This window comes from Vipera berus (genome assembly GCF_964194415.1).
Source record: "Vipera berus genome assembly, chromosome: Z".
Lineage (NCBI taxonomy): Eukaryota > Metazoa > Chordata > Lepidosauria > Squamata > Viperidae > Vipera > Vipera berus.
The window spans coordinates 46173679-46193333 of NC_138205.1; the positions used below are offsets into that span (position 1 = coordinate 46173679).

Genomic DNA, 19655 nt, shown 5'->3' on the forward strand with positions numbered 1-19655 from the left:
TGTCCATTTTAGTTCGCTGATACCTAAGATGTCGATGTTCAGTCTTGTCATCTCTTGTTTGACCACGTCCAGCTTTCCTTGATTCATGGATCTTACATTCCAGGTTCCTATGGAGAAAAAATCTTTACAGCATCGGACTTTCCTTTCACCACCAGACACATCCACAGCTGAGCGTCCTTTCGGCTTTGGCCCAGTCGCTTCATTCTTTCTGGCGCTACTAGTACTAGCCCTCTGCTCTTCCCCAGTAGCATATTGGACGCCTTCCGACCTGAGGGGCTCATCTCCCAGCGTCATATCGTTTTGCCTTTTGGTACTGTCCATAGGGTTTTCATGGCAAAGATACTGGAGTGGGTTGCCATTTCCTTCTCCAGTGGATCACGTTTTGTCAGAACTCTCGGCTATGACCTGTCCGTCTTGGTTGGCCCTGCACGGCATAGCTCATAGCTTCATTGAATTACGCAAGCCCCTTCGCCACGACAAGGCAGTAATCCATGAAGGGGATCTCATATATTAGTTTCCCCTTTTAAGTTGCATTACTGAAATAAATGAACTTTTGCACGATATTCTAATTTTTTGAGTTTCACCTGTAGATAGTGCTCCCATTTATGTAGCAATATTAGCTAACTATGGCTGATTTAAAAAAAAATCTCAGAAGGATCAAACCTTATTAGTGCTGGGTGCAAACAAACCAGGAATCTTAATAGGTTAGATTACAAAATATCCAACACAAAGGCAATGGCAAACCTTTTCATAAACACACATGCCCTTGATTAATAGAAGCAGAATAAATTATGCCACAGCCTAATATTTTCTGAATGGCTATTTCTGTAGGTTTGGAGAGGTACATTAGCTCGACTCCAATACAAGAGGACCCGAGCTGCCCTGAAGATTTTAAAATGTTACCGTCGATACAAAGTGAAGTCTTATATCTGTGAGGTTGCCCGGCGATTTCAAAATGTGAAGTCTATGAAAGATTATGGGAAGCATGTGAAATGGCCTAATCCTCCAAAGGTTTTGCGACGATTTGAAAAAGCTCTACATGCAATCTATTCCAGGTAAGAAATGGAAACAATCTGTTTCTTGAGTTATGGAGCTTGGGCAGAGCCACCCAGCATCTTCAGCATCTCTCTGTGGAGTTAGCTTTGTAGATGGAATAGTAGAGATGCTACTTCGGGAAGCATCAACCACATAAAGAATACCATTGCACATTTCTAATGATATGAGTCAGCTGAACATCTTTTCTGAATGAAATTCTCATATTGATGGGTAATTTTGAATTTTTGTTTCACAATCCTTGCCTTCTGTCAAATTCCTGTATGACTTCTTAATTTTTTTCTCAGATGGAGAGCACATGAACTAATTAAAAGTATCCCACCCAAAGATTTGCCACAAATCAAGGCAAAAGTGGCAGCATTGGAGTTGCTTAAGGGCCATCGAGGGGATATTGGATTGCAAAGGGTCTGGCAGGGCAACTACCTTGCATTGGTAATTATAGTAGAACCTGTCAAAATTCAGTCATTGTTTCTTGCAATACTACAAAAATGAAAACATAGTAAAAGATGAATAGTGCAGTATGTGCAGTTCTTGCTAGATAAATTAATAATTTATTAAATTAATTAACGTGAAATTCCTGACAGACAAAAGAGTGGTAATATTGTTCAGTAGGTAATCTAATCAAGTTTGGCCTCCATATTCCTACTTTACTTAAAATTTGTGGAATCTTCTCCAAAGGTTTTGAGTCAGTGCATATGTTTGGAAATTTAAAATCATATTAAAAACATTCTTGCAATATTAATGTCAGGAGTAGGTTTAGCCAATAAAAAAAATCTATATACCAAGATGAAAGCCTTTGTTGGAATTTTTCTGTATGTCCCTGTGTCTCTTTAATTTTTTTTTAATCAGACAGTTGTGGGAGAAATAAGACTAATTGAAATAGTAGCAATAAAAAAATGTGGTGCCTGCTGTCTACAACAGCAGTCCCCCATATGATTACCACCCCGATAATGTTCAGAAAGTCACTGAAAATTTTGACTATTTTCCTGGCTTTGGGGCATGGGAATAGGAAAGCTAATCTAGGTGTATTCTATTCTAAACTGAACTCTTGAAAATTATAGGAGGCTGTGCTTATTGTAGAGAGTTTGCCTTTTGGACACTTATGTCCATCTCCTTAATTTTGTTTCTTGACTTTTTAAACTTAAGCAAATGGAGAACAATAGCTACAGTAAAGTTTTATTACTTATATTTGATTTGGAATAGTAAAGGTGCTCTGGACTTGTTTTAACAATAGATAAATTTATTGTTTCTTTAAGAATCCTGATAATTCTCAGGCTACGGGTTCATTCACCTCTGTTACTTCTGAGTTGCAACGCAAGGACAAGTTCATGAGGATTCTTTTCTCATCTCAAGTTCGTAAGGTAAGCTGGAGAAAATTGGAAAAAAATCCTCCCAAACACTGAGTTTTAACCCTGAGTGTTTGGGATCAAAAGTAGGCTTTGGGGGGAAATAAAGGATTTTTTTACAGTTGGCAGAAATAATATAGGAGTTATTTGTTAGCACAATACTAAGTTAGTTCAGTGGTGATGACCTTCTGGGTAATTAGTCCATAGTTTAATTATTCGGTGTTCTGACATTTCACCAGCCAATGTGGCTGGTATCTTCAGAGTTGAAAGTGCTCTGTAGGGCACTTAACTCCCTCCAAGTTCTCTTTATTCTTTGCACAACCATGAATTCCATCAGCCCTATTGTTTGCTTTGCTCATTCATGTCTTCTAGAGCGCTCGGTTTCAGAATGTATTCTGCCATGTAACTTGTTTGATGAAAACAGCCTCCTTTTGTTCTTTTCATGAATTCTAAAGCCAGTCTCTATTATTTTTTGTTATCATGAAGTTCTTTCTGTGACTTTAGTTTTTTCAGGTATTTATCTTTCCCCTTTATTTTTCCTCACTGTCTGTATGAAAAACATGTTTTTGTTGCAATGTAACATGCAAAGTATAGGTGCAGATTCCTTAAATTCATTATAGATACACACTGTGTTACTGCTACTCAGCCGTTTCTGGTGTGTATCCTTGTGTATTTGTCACAAACATTTCTGTATTAGTTTTGGATAAATTGTGGGTGTATCATTTGGAACATGTTGATAGTACAAAACACTTGTATAACAGCAGTTATATTTGCAGCTAGTTTGTTCTGAACATAGAATATGCTAACAGCAATTATTAGAAGACTAGAAAAGGATTAGTTGCCAAGGGAGTGGAATGATGAAATAGAAAGCCTAATATGGAAGTCGAGGTACTTTGGTGCACCTGGGTAGTGAAGCAATAAGGAGAAATTATGGCTCTGGGGCAGGATTGGCAGGAATCTGTGCAGTCTGTTGATGTACCGAGTGCTCCAGCACTAGTATATCATGATTTCTGGCAGACCTAAAAAACATCTCAATTTAAAAGCTCTCAGATAATATACAGTAATTTGTATAGCCTTTTACTAAAAACCTTCAGAAAATCTTTTAAATAAGAGTGTAGAGTACTAAAATAAAAGGATTCTTTGAATAAGACGCTGTAGGATTCTTTATTTTATTAAACATTGGTCCATTAATGTACTGAGACCATTTTGAAGTAATTTCATCAGTAATCTACTTGTGTAGCTTCATTTGTCCTACAACATTTGATAATTTCTCAAATAATATTTGGAATCTATTTCTGTTCTTCCCTTGCTACTACTGAACCTTTCCACAAGGCCCTGCAAAACAATGATCAGTATTAATAATCTTTATTTTTTGAAGTCATATTCAGTATCCTCCCTCTGCACAAGCATATTATATTACCCAGCATGTTGTGATTCACATAGTGGCAATAACAATAAATCAGGCATTCTAAAATTAATATCTGTACCTCGCCTTATTACTGTATGTATATTTTTCTCAGCTTTGTTCCAGGATAGTTAGTTGTATCTTGAAGAATTTCCTTGCTTTGTTTGTGTGTCTGTGCAAAATCAGGCAAAATTTTGCACTGAAATGAAAACATAGCATTTAATGGTCTTGGATTCTTCAGGTTCCCCTTTTGTCCAATATTTTGGGAAAGAACTGCTGCTGTGTTCAAAACCTCCAATAAAAATGCAATAGAATAGATCATTTGAACATAAGCTTTCTTCTTTTCTTCAGTACAAAGGACAGCTCCTTGTATGCAAGGTGGGATCCTGGTATTACAAGAAATTGTGAAGTCCTTGTTTTCTTGGAGGTCTGTGTGAGCATTGGTCATTAAATATGATCAATAACTTGATATGATTCAAGTGATAACAATCCAGAGCAAAATAAAAACAATACCAATAATTACTTGCATGACTTTGCACATAGTAAGAATTCCTTGATCCAACTAACCAGTAGATTTATTTATTTATTTATTTATTTATTTATTTATTTATTTATTTATTATTGGGACTTATATGCCACCCTATCTCCCGAAGGACTCAGGGCGGCTAACAACAATAAAATACAACGATACAAAAGTTAAAAAGAATTAACAGCCCCAATAGAATAAATTAAAATTGTAGTTAAAAATTTAAAAACATTTTAAAATCCCTGTCGTCAGTCCAGGTCAGCCTGACGGAAAAGAAGTTGGTTCCATAGGGCTGGCACTCCCACAGAGAAGGCCCACCCCCTGGGGGTCGCCAGCTGACATTGTCTAGCTGACGGCACCCTGAGGAGGCCCTCTCTGTGTGAGCGTACTGGGCAATGGGAGATCGTTCCCGGAAGCAGACGGTCCTGCAAATATCCTGGGCCTAAGCCATGTAGGCTTTAAAGGTAAGTACCAGCAACTTAAATCTCACCCGGAGGACAACCGGTAACCAATGCAGCTCACGCAGGAGGGGTGTAATATGGGAGTATCGGGATGCTCCCATCACTACCCGCGCAGCCACATTCTGCACCAGCTGAAGCCTCTGGGTGGTCTTCAAGGGCAGCCCCATGTAGAGAGCATTGCAGTAATCTATACGGGAGGTAACAAGTGCATGGGTGACTGTACCTAGGGCATCTCGGTCCAGATAGGGGCGCAACTGGTGCATCAGGCGAACCTGGGCAAATGCCCCCCTGGCCACGACTCCATTATGATCTTCAAAACTGAGTCGTGAATCCAGGAGGGCACCTAAATTGCGTACCCTATCAACGGGAGGTAACACCTCTCCTCCCATAACCAAAGATGGAACCTCTTGGACTAAATGAGATGCTGGTACGTAAAGCCACTCAGTCTTGGCTGGGTTGAGCCGGAGCCTGTTCTTCCCCATCCAAATCCATACCGCTTCCAGGCAACAGGACATCACGTCGAGGGCATCATTGGGTTGGTTCGGGGGTGGAGATGAAAAGCTGGGTATCATCAGCATATTGATGATACCTCACCCCGAAACCACGGATGATCTCACCCAGCGGCTTTATATAGATGTTGAACAGGAGGGGCAAGAGTACCAACCCCTGAGGCACCCCACAACTAAGGGGCCTAGGGGCTGACCTCTGCCCCCCTGCCAACACCGTCTGCAAATGGCCCGAGAGGTAGGAGGAGAACCACCGTAAAACGGTGCCTCCCACTCCCAACCCCTCAAGATGTCGCAGCAAGATACCATGGTCGATAGTATCAAAAGCCGCTGAGAGATCTAATAGGACCAGGACAGAGGAATAACCCCTTTCTCGGGCCCGCCAGAGATCACCAGTGTGATGCTTTTCATGTTACCTCTAACACAGACATGTCAAACCCGCGACATCACATGACGTCGCACGACGCACCGGAGCTTTTTCTCCATTGCCGGCAATGGGATGGGTGCAGTTTCCTCATGACGTGTCCAGCCCACGGGCCAGCAGTTTGACACCCCTGCTCTAACATATTAAATTCTGAAGTTCTTGATATGGACATAATGAGTTGTTTGAAAAAGGAAATCAGGGTCTGCTCCATCATGTTCACTTAATTAATGTAATATGCAAAAGTTACATCCTAGTAACCTAGTGTCTGTGACTGTGTGTGTAAATATTTGCTCATTGAATTAGAGGTAAATTCTTGAAAGTTTGATTAAATGGATCCTTGACAAAATTGCTAACATTGATGCTGGAAATGTTGACCAGAGATCAAAAATCAAAGACGATTCAGTTAAAATGCATCATACAGGCATGGCCAAGACTGAAAAAATAGAGATTTATATTCCAATCACAAAATGGGACAGTGCTAAAGAATGCTCAGACCTTATAGTTCAACTTATTTTCCACTTGAATTAGGATTATTATTAAGATTTTGCTATTTGTGCTTCAATAGCACATGGAAAAACAACTGCCAGATGTAGCAAACTATATTCAGAAGAGACATAGGACAGTCTTCCCATTTATATATCTGATTTTTTTTTAAAATTTACTACCGTATTTTCTGGCGTATAAGATGACTTTTTAACCCATGAAAATCTTCTCAAAAGTCAGGGGTCGTCTTATACGCCGGGTGCTGAAACTTTAGGGACAGGGCTGGCTGGAAAACCTGGAGCGGATCTCCCATTTGGTCTGCGCAGGGAAAACGGGACCAGTTGGAGAAGAAGCTGCAGTCTGTAATTTTTTACAGGCTGGGGTCTGGGCGTCTTTCCTTCTAAAGTTGAAGAGCAGCTGCAGTCTATCCCAACTTGAAAGGCAGGTGGGGAATGCAGCAGCCAGAGCAGCTGCTTAGCTCTAAGGACGCATTTGACTCAGGAACTGGGCGGGCTGGCTGGAAAACCTGGAGCAGATCTCCCATTTGGTCTGCGCAGGGAAAGCTTTAGAGTGAATTAGGAAAAGTTTAATCCACTTGCACTGTTTTATGTTTATATGTTGGATGACAAACAGCCTTATGTTTATAAGTGACAGTTTTCCTACTAAGTACCTGCATGTCATAAACATTTGAATTAAAATTACCATATAAAAATCAAATCTGATGTTTTTTAATTTTTATTTGGTGTGCGTTGGAAGAGGGGTAGTCTTATATGGCGAGTATAGCCCAAACCCTATAATTTAACAGGAAATGTAGGGGGTCGTCTTATACGCCCAGTCGTCTTATATGCCAGAAAATACGGTAATCCATTCTTTCAATTCAATCTTAGGGAATTTCTCCATTTCCACCACTGGTGTTAAAGGAGAAATTCCTGGCGTTAACCGGTATCTCCATTTATTCCATAGTTCTATCAATTTTTTAAAAAAGGGATTTTGAATCCTCTTAACAATTTTTTAAATATCCTTTTTGAACCAATATGTTTCTGTAGGATCACCTATTTCCCTTAATTCCTTCAACTCTACATCGGTCCATAATAAATATATAATAGGTCAACAGCCTCTTTTTGTTTACCGTAGTACATATGATAGTTGCTATTGTAATCTTGACATTTTTAGATCTTTTTAATAGGCATATTGGTTCTTTATTAATAAAATATATTAAATATTTTATAAAATAAAAATAAACTGTTCACTAGGAGCTCTTACAGGAGCACTTAAGGTTGGGTGTTTTGGACAAGCAGTGCAAAGGCAGCAGTCTTTGAAAAAGACTATGATTTTTGGAAAAACTTTGGAAGGCAAGTGAAAAAGAGTCTAACAGAAAAAAAGACTCTGATAAAAGATAAAGTAGCCAGATACCCTCATTCAGTGCTTTTTTTGTAAAAGAAAAAGGTGCCGGAACTCACAGATGTCATACAACCCGCCTTGCCTACCCTACAAGGTTCCATCCAAAAAAGTTGCCGGAACTCCGTTCTGAGTGTTCTATGACAAAAAAAAGCCCTGCCCTCATTGATGACATAAGCATTGACTTACAAGAACTCAAAGAAACAGTTACTAAAAGACAATTCTGGCAAATTTGCGTTCTTTGTGTCACAAAAAGTTGGGAGTGACTAAATGACTGAAGCAACAGTAATTTTCAGGAAATGAGTAGCACGTAACAGTAATGTGAATGAAAGGTAGAAGTGGAAGAGGAGTGGGCAAAATGAAGATAAACCAAAACCACAGAGATTTGAGTTGTTGTTGTTGTTAGCTGCGAAGTCGTGTCCGACTCATCGCGACCCTATGGACAACGTTCCTCCAGGCCTCCAGATTTGAGTAAGTTATCTTTAATGTTAGCTGAGGAAATTGTAATGGGAAAAGAAAATATCTTCCTTAGCTTCAAGTACAAAGTAGTTACAGACCACAGCAATTTTCCAGAACAGGAACTAATTACCATAATCAGTTACCAATATCAGATATCAGATATGCCGGCATCAAGTTCCCTTCGTCCAGTGCGCTCCCACAGGGAGGGTCTTCTCAGGGTGCCACCGGTAAGAGATTGCCGGCGGACGACACCCAGGGATAGGGCCTTCTCAGTGGGGGCGCCTGCCCTTTGGAACCAGCTGCCAGTGGAGCTGAGGACTGCCCCCGACCTCCGTTCATTCCGCCGGGACCTGAAGACCTGGCTCTTCGAGCTCTCTGGCCCAGGCTGAGGATTAATCTTATTTTAATGGGGTTTTATTTATGCAGGGACAAATATAATTTTTTTAAATTTGTTTTTGACTTTTGTATCTTGGTTTTTTTAATCACCCTGTAAACCGCCCTGAGTCCTTCGGGAAAGGGCGGTATATAAATGTAATAAAATAAATAAAATAAATAGTGGATCAAGAACGTGAAGAGCTAGACAGCACCTGGCCTGAATGTGATCCATGCTTGCTGGCTAAAGAAACTGACTCCTAGCAGCATAGACGAACCAGCTGTTAGCAGCAGGATTTCAGCCAAACTGACCAACACACAGAAAGATAGTGTTCATCCTGAAAGACCCCCCCCCCACACACAAGGGAAGAGCACTGTCCAACTTGACAATAACCTGCTTCCTCACAACATGGAAAATCCTATCAGACATTATAACTGTCCAGTTTTTTGCAGCAATTATTAAGCAAATCATTGCAATATTTAAGCAAACCATGTGGTCATTAAGTGAACTTGCTTTCCCCATTTACTTTGTCCAAAGCCCTCTGGGAAGCTCGCAAATGGTGATCACATGATCCTGGGATACTGCGACTATTGTAAATACATGATGGTTGCCAAGCACTTGAATTTTGTCCATATAACCTTGGGGATGTTACAGTAGTTTTAAATTGAGGACTGGTTGTAACTCACTATTTTCACATCATTGTAACGTCAGTCATTAAATGAATGGTCATAAGTTGAGAACTACCTATGAGTCATTATTCTTGTAAAGTCCAGCAGAGATAGTACCTGCAGCCTGGTCAAATTTAAGACCTAGCAAAATTTCAAAATTGTGATGTGGAAACAGAAAATGGCATGACCCATTTCAAAATACCTCACAAGCTGTGTGGCTGGGAACCAATCTTGTTTGATTTGAAGGCTGTTTTCCTCAGATATACTGGTTAAAAACACTTCTGGTGTTTTTGAAATTTAACTTAATGGATAGAGGCTCTCCAGCAAGAGCCCTATATGGAGCAAAGTTTGGCAAGGTCCTATCCCCAGTGCTTTTTTTGTAAAAGAAAAAGGTGCCGGAACTCACACATATCATACAACCCGCCTTGCCTACCCTACAAAGTTCCATCCAAAAAAGGTGCCGGAACTCCGTTCTGAGCGTTCTATGAGAAAAAAAGCCCTGCCTATCCCTTTGAAGGCTTTGTACTGCCTCTTTGCCAAATTAGTGTGCCTTGATTATGGAGCATATAGAAGGCTCTTTGCTGCAAATCAGACTGTGGGCAGTGTTTCAGGTATCCTGCTTCCAATCTACTTGAGACTTTATAAATAGGATCTGAACATCTTGAAATGTGTCACAAAAATAATTAGCAGTTAAAGCAGTTCGTGAAAAACTGGTGTGTATCAATAGAGCGGGTGCTAGAAAGCAATCTGGCTGCTCTATTTTCCACTAATTACAATTCTCAACATAGAGTCCTCATTATATCCTGTTTCTAAAATAAAAAGGTTGGAATTATTTCCTGAACATGAACTCTGTGTGAGGGACATAATGTAGGTTTCATTTTCTAGCTTATTAGGCCAAATAATATGTAGAGTTAGCACCTTTATCTACGATTAACTCATGGAGATTTTTAATACTGAAATGGACTGTGATTTAAATATGATGCTTTGCTAGTAAGGCAGGTCAGTTTATTGAGTTTCAGGAAAAAAGACTGAAATTTTCTGTTCTTTCTCTTCATATCTGGCACTCTCTCTGCTAAACAACCATCATTTTATGATAACAGCACACAGTGATTAATCAGTGGCAAAAATATTTCCTTTACTCAGCTAATTGATGGCCAGATTATCAAAAATAATTGGTTTGGGTTAGTCTTTTAGTGTTCCCTAGCCTGAGTCCTGGCCAAAATAAAGAAAATTTGTCAGATCCAAAAAGCGAAATTGTTTCATGAATGATTATATAAATCTGAAGCAGATCTGAAGTTAGGTGTAGTTATTGTTCTTTATGTCAAAAGAATACCTTAAACTGATATCATTGGAAAAGGTTTATATAAATACATACAAATGTATACTAATTTTTAGAATTATTTTCTATATCTATTGTTAAAATAAAATTCAATTATTTAAAGTGTAATTTAAGTATTTTAAGGAAGCATTTGTCAGATTTCCTTTGTAGCGATCTGGATTTCAAACAGCTAATTCAAAAAAAAGTTATCGGAACTCTAATTAATGCATTTTGTTAGAAATATTAAAATTTTAACATCAGCAATTCTAATGAGCACTCTTATTTGCAAATTTAATATCTATATAATGCAGACCAAGATTCTAGTTTTCACAATAATAATTCTTTCCGTTTGTGTGTAAGATATTGTACTGCTTTTAAGGTAATAATTGTAATACTAGTGTGTGTTTTAATTATTTGCAGGTAAACCGCTTCAATAAGGTAGAAAATCGAGCAATTTTTATAACTGACAGACACATTTATAAGATGGACCCTGTAAAGCACTACAAAGTGATGAAAACTATCCCACTGTATAATGTAAGTATTACTCTGTTAGCTTCCTGAATATTTTCTTTGGGATTTATTTTTTATGCATTGTAACTTGCTAAAAATATATATTGTGGTCATATAATAAGAAAGTTTCCATTTGTTGTACTGTTTTGTTGCTATAATTTCCAATGGTTGAAAATTTCAGCATGGTTTAATAGAATATGATCATTTTAAAATAACATTGGCAATCCCAACCAGAGATATAAATCTTGAAACCCTTTTCCAAATTTTGCTTTTAGTTATTGTGCCTATTCATGCATTATGATCTCCATAAGATTACTGTGTAATCATACAGTATCTGCTGACCTTCCCCTCCCATTTCCCATTGTCATTGCAATCCTTTATTCTGTATTGCTATATTACTCAGCTTTCCTGCTGTACGTTCACACAGTTGCTTAGTGCAGGATGGGTTATCCCAAGTTAAAACGTCAGAATTTTTTTAAAGCAAGAACAGTGATATCATTTGTAAACCCTTCTCCTTCATCTCACTAATAATCCTCTCAGGAGCTGGTTGGATGCCCTCGGCTGAGAAATACATTTCTCCAATTATAATTTATTGTTGAAGTTTGTCTGTTTTAGGAATGACTTGTCTTGAATAGCAATTAAGATATGCCAAATCATATTAAAATAGCTTGGTCTTCTGACACTGTTAAGAGTGAAAATGCTAAGTACCGGTAGCTGTAAGAGAGAGAGAAGGAAGAAAGGAGGGAGGGAGGGAGGGAGGGAGGGAGAGAGAGAGAGAGAGAGAGAGAGAGAGAGAGAGAGAGAGAGAGAGAGAGAGAGAGAGAGAGAGAGAGATTATAAGATTGAAGGTGCAGATAGGCAAATTACTTCAGTTGCTGTGAGAAACTTCCTAAACACTTCCTATCTTCCAATTAATTATGGCTTAGAGAGGACCAAGAGCGATTTGGTTTTCTATATGCTATATTAACAAGCTTTCATACAGGGAAAAGTTTAATGAAATCATCTTATATAGTGACTTTTCAAAATTAAACACTTTTTTTTTCCTTTAGCATATGTTCATTCCTTTAAAGCAGATGTGTGGAGTTGATGCTCCATCAAGCATACTTCCAACCAATTTATAATTAATTTAGTTTATGTACTGGTCCTTCCTATCTAACAATAAGCTTGACTTCCCCCAAGGAAATCTGGAATTTAAATTTAATGAGAACAATTTAGAATTCTAAGCGAAGAAATGAAGGCATTTAAAATATTTAGAATTGCATTTTGGGTGGACAACTTCCCCTAGCTTCATTTTGAAGCTTAAAATCTCCAGTAAACACATATTTTAGCAAGTACTGGGATCAGTTTCACTAATGTATAAGAATGCATATAATAACAGATCCAGGTATAACTTGAATAAAAAGCAACTGAGGGGAACAAATGAAATGGTTAACATATTCAAATAGAATCCCTTTTTTTGTTCCTCAGTTGGTCATGGGAATGTTTTCAACAATGGTTGCTATGTGCTCAGTGATATGGCAAGTCTAGTCCTTTAGCATCAATATAGCAACACATTTAGCAACACTTACCATCAGCATGCTGGCCATAAGTGGGTGATTTTTGCCCAGTAGAGTGTTTTTTTTTCTTATTAAAATAGTTTTTTTAAAAAAACTAAACCACCAACCTCAAGATTTTAAATTGCTATTCAGATAAAAAACATCAAGCCTATTTTTTATTTTTTATCTTATTTCATAATATAAGCAGTTAATATATTTTGTAGCTTTTATTTTTCCAGAGAAGCCCTAGAAATTAGTTTCCTTAGAAATTTTGTGGAGAGAATAATATTCAATTGTTGATGATTATTTCTTCCTCTTATACGTATCGTTTTTAATTTTAAATAATACACGGTGTCTGTATTGAAACCAGGCTTGTTGAGCTTCATTTGTCTATCAACCCATGTTTACCATCGTGGCTTCTAAAGCTTCCTTGTCAATATCACAATATCCCCATGGAACCTGTTGGCATAGCAGACATCAGCTGATGTCTGGTTCTCCTGCAGCTTGTTTTCTAGCTTAGAAAACAATCTGACCTAAGAAAGCCATTGTATAATAGATTGCCTTGAGAGGCAACAAATACTCTAAAAATTCTTGCCTTTAGTCTATAAAGTATATTTTACAGCATAAAACATTGCTAGCTTTAACGTTCTTATTTCATGCAGCTAACAGGACTGAGTGTCTCTAATGGAAAGGATCAGCTTGTGGTTTTCCACACAAAAGACAACAAAGATCTAATTGTTTGCCTTGTCAGTATGCATTCACTTAATGAGAACAGAATTGGGGAGTTGGTTGGAGTCGTGGCAAATCACTTCAAAAGGTAAGTATGAATGCGCACCTCTGAATCTGAAACAAATATGAAAGTAAAAATTAAGCCAATTGATGATATAAAGGTAAAGGTAAAGGTTCCCCCGCACATGCGTGCTAGTCGTTTCCGACTCTAGGGGCCGGTGCTCATCTCCGTTTCAAAGCCGAAGAGCCAGCGCTTGTCCGAGGACGTCTCCGTGGTCATGTGGCTGGCATGACTAGACGCCAAAGGCGCACGGAACGCTGTTACCTTCCCACCGTAGCAGTCCCTATTTTTCTACTTGCATTTTTACGTGCTTTCGAACTGCTAGGTGGGCAGAAGCTGGGACGAGTAACAGGCGCTCACTCTGTTACGCGGCACTCGGGATTCGACCCGCCAAACTGCCGACCTTCTGATCGACAAGCTCAGCGTCCTAACCCACTGAGCCACCGCGCCCCAATTGATGATATAGGTAGCCCTTGATTTACAACTATTCATTTAGCAACTGTTCAAGGTTACAATGCTGCTGAAAAAAGTCCATTCCTTGCACTTATGACTCTTGCATCATCCCCATGGTCACATTATTGCAATTCAGGCACTTAGCAACCAGCTCGCATTTATGACCAGTTGCAGTGTTCTGCAGTCACATGATCAGGATTTGCAATTTTTTTGCCAGTTTATGGCAAAAAAGTGCCATTTGGAAGAATGGTTTGCACTTAAAATCTCAGTGTTCACTTAATGATCATAGTTGAAATGGTTGTAAAATTGGTCTTTGACTTATGACCCAATGACTTACAATGAAAATCATGGTCTTAATTCTTGTCATAAGTTGAGGACTTCCTGTAGCCTTTTTTCTGTCCTCTATCTACAATTTAATTCTTAGAATTTCCTGTCTTCTTTCTTTTCCTAATTTGAAAAAATTCCAACTTTGATCCTGCTAATTTGGTTTGTTTTGGCACTGTTATATATGTTGTTATTTATTTCATTTCAACCATTGACAAAAATTGGATCTAGGTGGCATGTATTTTTGTAAAACAATGCAAATGGAACCCCTAAACATGACTGCTAATAACTGTCCTGCATTAAGTCAATTTCTTTTACAAGAAGCAATGTGTTCTGCTGTGCTGTACTATATTCTCAATAGATTTTATTAATTAGAGCTTCCATTTCCTATTCACACCCACCCGTTATGTGTATTATTTGAAAAGCGTTCATCTTCTATTTCACAGTTCCTTCCCCTCCTCATCTTAACAAAAACTGATATTGCAGCAGTGATTTGCCTATTTCTTTTGCACTTTAGATTTTTCCTTGTCTGTTTGAAGTACAGATTTAAAATATGATACCTTAGGTTACCAATAGCTACCATCTTCTTCATATCTTTAAAAAAAAGCAAGTTTTGGAATTCTGATTGTAATTGTTCTTGTTTTGGAGCACTTTAATTTTCCTGATCCTATGAAACATTTAGTTCCATGAGATTGGCATTCTCATGGATATACAGTGTTGTGAACTATCAACCGATTTCCTTGGCCCTAAGAGAATTTGGTCTAAAGGGAAACAAAGGTTCATCAATATTACTATCTAAATCAACTTCAGCAAAGAGCCGTCACGTACATAGGGGGCTTGGTTTTGAGGTCTTTTACCCATGTTAAGTATTGTGTAAAAAAATGCTTCATAGAAAGCGCATTTGCCCTTTGCTTTTATATAGCCAGTAATGGTAAAGGTCAAAAGAATGGGACTGATTGCTAAAAGGGAGATAATATGGAATCAAACACTAGATTTTTTTTTCTTGTCTGAGTTAAATTTTAATTGTTAAATTAAATAAAATTAATAATTGGAGATAAAATGTATTTCTAGAATTAATGCATTCACTTTTTTTTAATATGGTAGTTATTTAGAATCTAGGAAAGAAAGGAAAGCCTAGGGTGAATAGACAGGAATTGATTACTAAAATGCAGATTATAAATGGGAAAATTAAGCTACATTCCTGAATCTTATACTCCAGTTCTTTTGTTAACTCTAACTACCGCCATTCATCCTCATACATGCACATATACAGGTAGTTCTTGACTTACGACTGCTTGCTTAGTGACCATTCTAAGTTACAATGGACCTCTGAAAAGCTGCTTAAGATTCAGTTTCAAAGTTACAGCAGCCGCAGCATTCCTGTGGTTACATGAACAAAATCCAGGCGGATTAGCTTCTTTCAATCTACCGCAGGGATGCTGTGTAGCACCCCAGCCTAACTCCTCCCCATCGTGCCCCACCAGATTCCACACTCCTCCACATCCCCCCAACCTGAATCATTTACTTTCTGTGGAAGTCCAGGCTTTTCTACCCCTCAGTATCCCTAGACTCTGTGGCGGGGGCCATTTAGCAGAGATGACAGCTGTTAAATGAGGTGGTCATGTGGGTGCCTTACTTAAAGACCATCATGACTTGCAACCATAATGGGCATGCTCCATTAAAATTGTAAGTTGAGAACTGCCTGTGCTCACTTTTTTCTTTTATTGTTTCCCACTTAAACATTCCCATTTCCTGAAGACATATGTATAGAGAGAAGGTGAATAAAGTACAGGTAGCCCTGGACTTACAACAGTTATTTTAGAGACTGTTCAAAGTTATGACGGCACTGAAAAAAGTGACTGATGACCATTTTTCACACTTACGACCATTGCAGCATCCCCATGCTCACATGATCAAACTTTGGTTGCTTGGCAACTAATTCATGACTGTTGCAATGTCTTGGGGTCATGTGATCCACTTTTGTGACCTTCTATCATGTAAAGACAATGGGGGAAGCCAGATTCACCTAACAACCGTGTTATTAACTTAACAACTGCAGTGGTTCACTTAACAACTGTGGCAAGAAAGTTCGTAAAATGGGGCAAAACTTACATAACAAATATCTCACTTAGTATCATAAATTTTGGGTTCAGTTGTGGTCGTAACTCGAGAACTACCTGTAGTACTATAATATATTTTCCTGCTGTCTCCCCACTTTATCTCAGTATAAGATGCTGAGTTATTTGTAAAAATTATAAAGGTGGAATACAAACAAAACAAAACAAATTTAAATCTGAGGTCTTGTTGTGTTTCCCCCTAGCCCTGTTGCCTAGTTGATTGCTTATAGGAAATAATGATAATATGCTAATTACTGCATTCATAAGTTTTTCTCTGTGCCAGAAGAGACAGTATTGCATGATTTTTTCAAAAAAGTATTCATACATATAACCACCACCACCACACCGCACTAGTCTCAGGATAAGCAACATTATATGAAGTACAGAAAATGAGTAAAAAATAGTAAATCAAAGAAATCAGATACAAGAAAAACAGAAAAAGAAGAAAACCTAATTAAATCTGGCTTATATTAGCACAGTTCTCAGTACTTCTTCATAGCTTCTGCCTTTGCATCTGAATAGTACAGTATAACTCCACATATTTCCATAGTACTTTGTAACATAACTCTTTCCAATCAGTTACAAAAAGTTTCAACATAATTTTCTTGAGGCCTGCTTTCCCTTCATTCACTTGGGAAATTAATTAATAGACTAATGTTTCTTTTTCATACAGAAAAGGTTTCTTCTTCTGCAGTTTTCTTCCATGTCCAGTTTTCTTCTTTCAACACTAACAATAACTACTCTGTCCTGCATTCATAACCTTTCATCATTCACAGATCCTTCATTAATTCTCTCAATCTTTCATCACAGTCAGTCAAGTGCTGCCTTTAGATTCATCTTTAGCCATATTCAAACTATCTTAAGCTTTTTCTAACCACATGCCAAGCAATAATCATTCTCGTCCTTCCTTGGCTGAATCACTTTTTCTGCATGCTCTCATCTCATTTCCATCTGTCCATTCTACTTAACTAACAGGATGACTCGCATTCATTCAGAATCCTGCCCAACTTTTCTTTAGATCAGGGGTCCCCAACCCCCGATCCGTGAACCAGAACCGGGCCATGGCATGCCAGCAACCAGTCTGCACAAACAAGCAAAGCCCTATCTGCGGGTTGCAGGCAGCACACAAAACCACGTCCCCTTCGATCTGCGGGAAAACCTCTCCACGGAACCGGTCCCTGGTGCCCAAAAGGTTGAGGACCTCTGCTTTAGATCACAGTCCTTGGTAGTTGGCACATTTTGACCAGTATGCCTCAACTAAAACCTGAATTTTATTCCAGATGCACTGCCACATTTAGGATATATTATTATATTAAAGCAAGGATCTCTCATCTAAAATAACCTGAAACCCAACTTACATTACCCATATACAATATACCATATACAATACCCAGGGGGAGGGCCTTCTCTGTGGGTGTGCCGGCCCTTTGGAACCAGCTGCCTGTAGAGCTTAGGACTGCCCCTGACCTTCGCTCATTCCGCCGGGACCTGAAGACCTGGCTCTTCGAGCTTTCTGGCCTGGACTGAGAGTATTAACTGGGGTTTTAATTGTATTTTAATTGTAACTGGGGTTTTTAGTTCAAGGTTAGTGTAATCATTTTAATTCTTTTAATTTTTGTAACTTGTGTATTGTTTTTAAAAAAAACCTTGTGAACTGCCCTGAGTCCTACGGGAGAAGGGCGGTATATAAGTCTAATAAAATAAATATCCTACATAAAGTACATGAAGTGAACTGACACATTTAGGATACAGATGGGAAGAAAGACACCATAATCTAAGTACCAGATGCCCTATTTAACCAATGATCAAGCTTGATGTTGAGATGAACTTGAATGTGTTATGATGGGGGAGGAGGAAAACTATCAGCACTGCAAACAGTGTCCTTCCCATTTTAATCATGCATAGACAAGCTGTTTGACTGAATAGAAAAAATGCATTTGCTGTATAAAGAACTCTGTGTAATAAGATGAAGATGCCCTTTAAAGAAGATGAAGATTTTGCTTAGCTTAATAAATTTCATACAATTTACTTGCTTATTACACTTATCCCATCTTATCCCAAATGACACTGGGCAGTTTTCAATACAATGAAACCATTAGTAAGAAAACATCAAAATAAACAACAGTTAGAATTAGATAAAACTAAGAACCAAGGGCACAAGCAGTATGGAGATGGGATTGTCTTTATTACTCCAGCAACTACCTCCAGGGTAAATTGCTCCTATTGGAGCCCCATCCCAACTGGCAGACCCAAGTTTTAATGCCTTTCAGGAAGATCAAAAGGTTGGGGGGATCTCTCCTCGGGTGGCAAGATGTTCCAAAGAGTGGAGCCATGGCAGAAAAAGCTCTTCTCCTAGACCTTGACAGCTAAATGTCATTGACTGACAGAATCCCAGCATGCCAAAGTGGAGGAGGCCAATCCAATTGGGGCAAGACTTCAAGTAGAAGTTAGTTATACATTTATTCATTAACTGCCCTTTCTCATATACTATACATCCAAGCTATCTGGAAAAGAATCTCTCCTACATATCCTAATAATAGGGTACCTTCATATTGGGAGAGGCACTCCTCCAGAAAGAGGGACTCTCCCTCAGGAATTATAGCTTTAAAAGAAAAACCACAAATGAAAGATTCTATTTTCACTATCATCTCTTAGAAATAGGATACATAATAGGATATCTGAAATTGCTGGAAGGAGAACCAGAAGATGTTATATAGGGACAACATATTGTCTTCCTCAAATACTTTATACAAGAAGAGCAGACAGAACTGGGGGACAGAGTTAAATTCATCATCAGCATAGAGTCATTACATTCCCACAAATGGTCAAGGTTCAACCTTGAATTCCATTGAGTCTTGTCTAATGCCAATTTAGTATTGAACTTTAGTTGACTAGATTCTTGTGTATAATAAGGTAAAGGTTCCCCCGCACATGCGTGCTAGTCGTTTCCAACTCTAGGGGCCGGTGCTCATCTCCGTTTCAAAGCCAAAGAGCCAGCGTTTGTCCGAGGACGTCTCCATGGTCATGTGGCCAGCATGACTAGACGCCGAAGGCGCACGGAACGCTGTTACCTTCCCACCGTAGTGGTCCCTATTTTTCTACTTGCATTTTTACGTGCTTTCGAACTGCTAGGTTGGCAGAAGCCGGGACAAGTAACAGGCACTCATTCTGTTACGTGGCACTCGGGATTCAACCCGCCAAACTGCTGACCATTTGATCGACAAGCTCAGCATCCTAACCCACTGAGCCACCGCGTCCCTTTCTTGTATATAGGTTTAAACAATAAACTTTTTGAATTGCAATTTAACATATAATCTTCATCCTTTGCACCTGACATGTTTAGAATTGTGTCCGTAGCTAGTAGGAATATAATTTAAATGGGGAAGATTTATATGAAGAAACCCCATTCCAATATATTTTTCCCTGTTGAAATAATTCACCTATTACTCTTGCTGCTTCCCTGCTATTGAGAAAACATTTAGCTCAGTATTCCAAATATACATAAA

The 19655-nt window shown here is 38.6% G+C and overlaps 1 protein-coding gene across 1 annotated transcript in view; it reads left to right on the forward strand.

Annotated features, from left to right (window-relative positions):
- The window catches only part of LOC308679161 (unconventional myosin-Id-like), a 164995-nt gene that overhangs the window by 81467 nt on the left and 63873 nt on the right, over positions 1-19655 (forward strand). Inside the window, exons 17-21 of the mRNA XM_081346478.1 lie at positions 832-1055; positions 1341-1485; positions 2310-2414; positions 10841-10954; positions 13128-13282. Of these exons, the coding sequence (XP_081202604.1) occupies positions 832-1055; positions 1341-1485; positions 2310-2414; positions 10841-10954; positions 13128-13282 (743 nt within the window). The remainder of the gene's footprint in view (positions 1-831; positions 1056-1340; positions 1486-2309; positions 2415-10840; positions 10955-13127; positions 13283-19655) is intronic.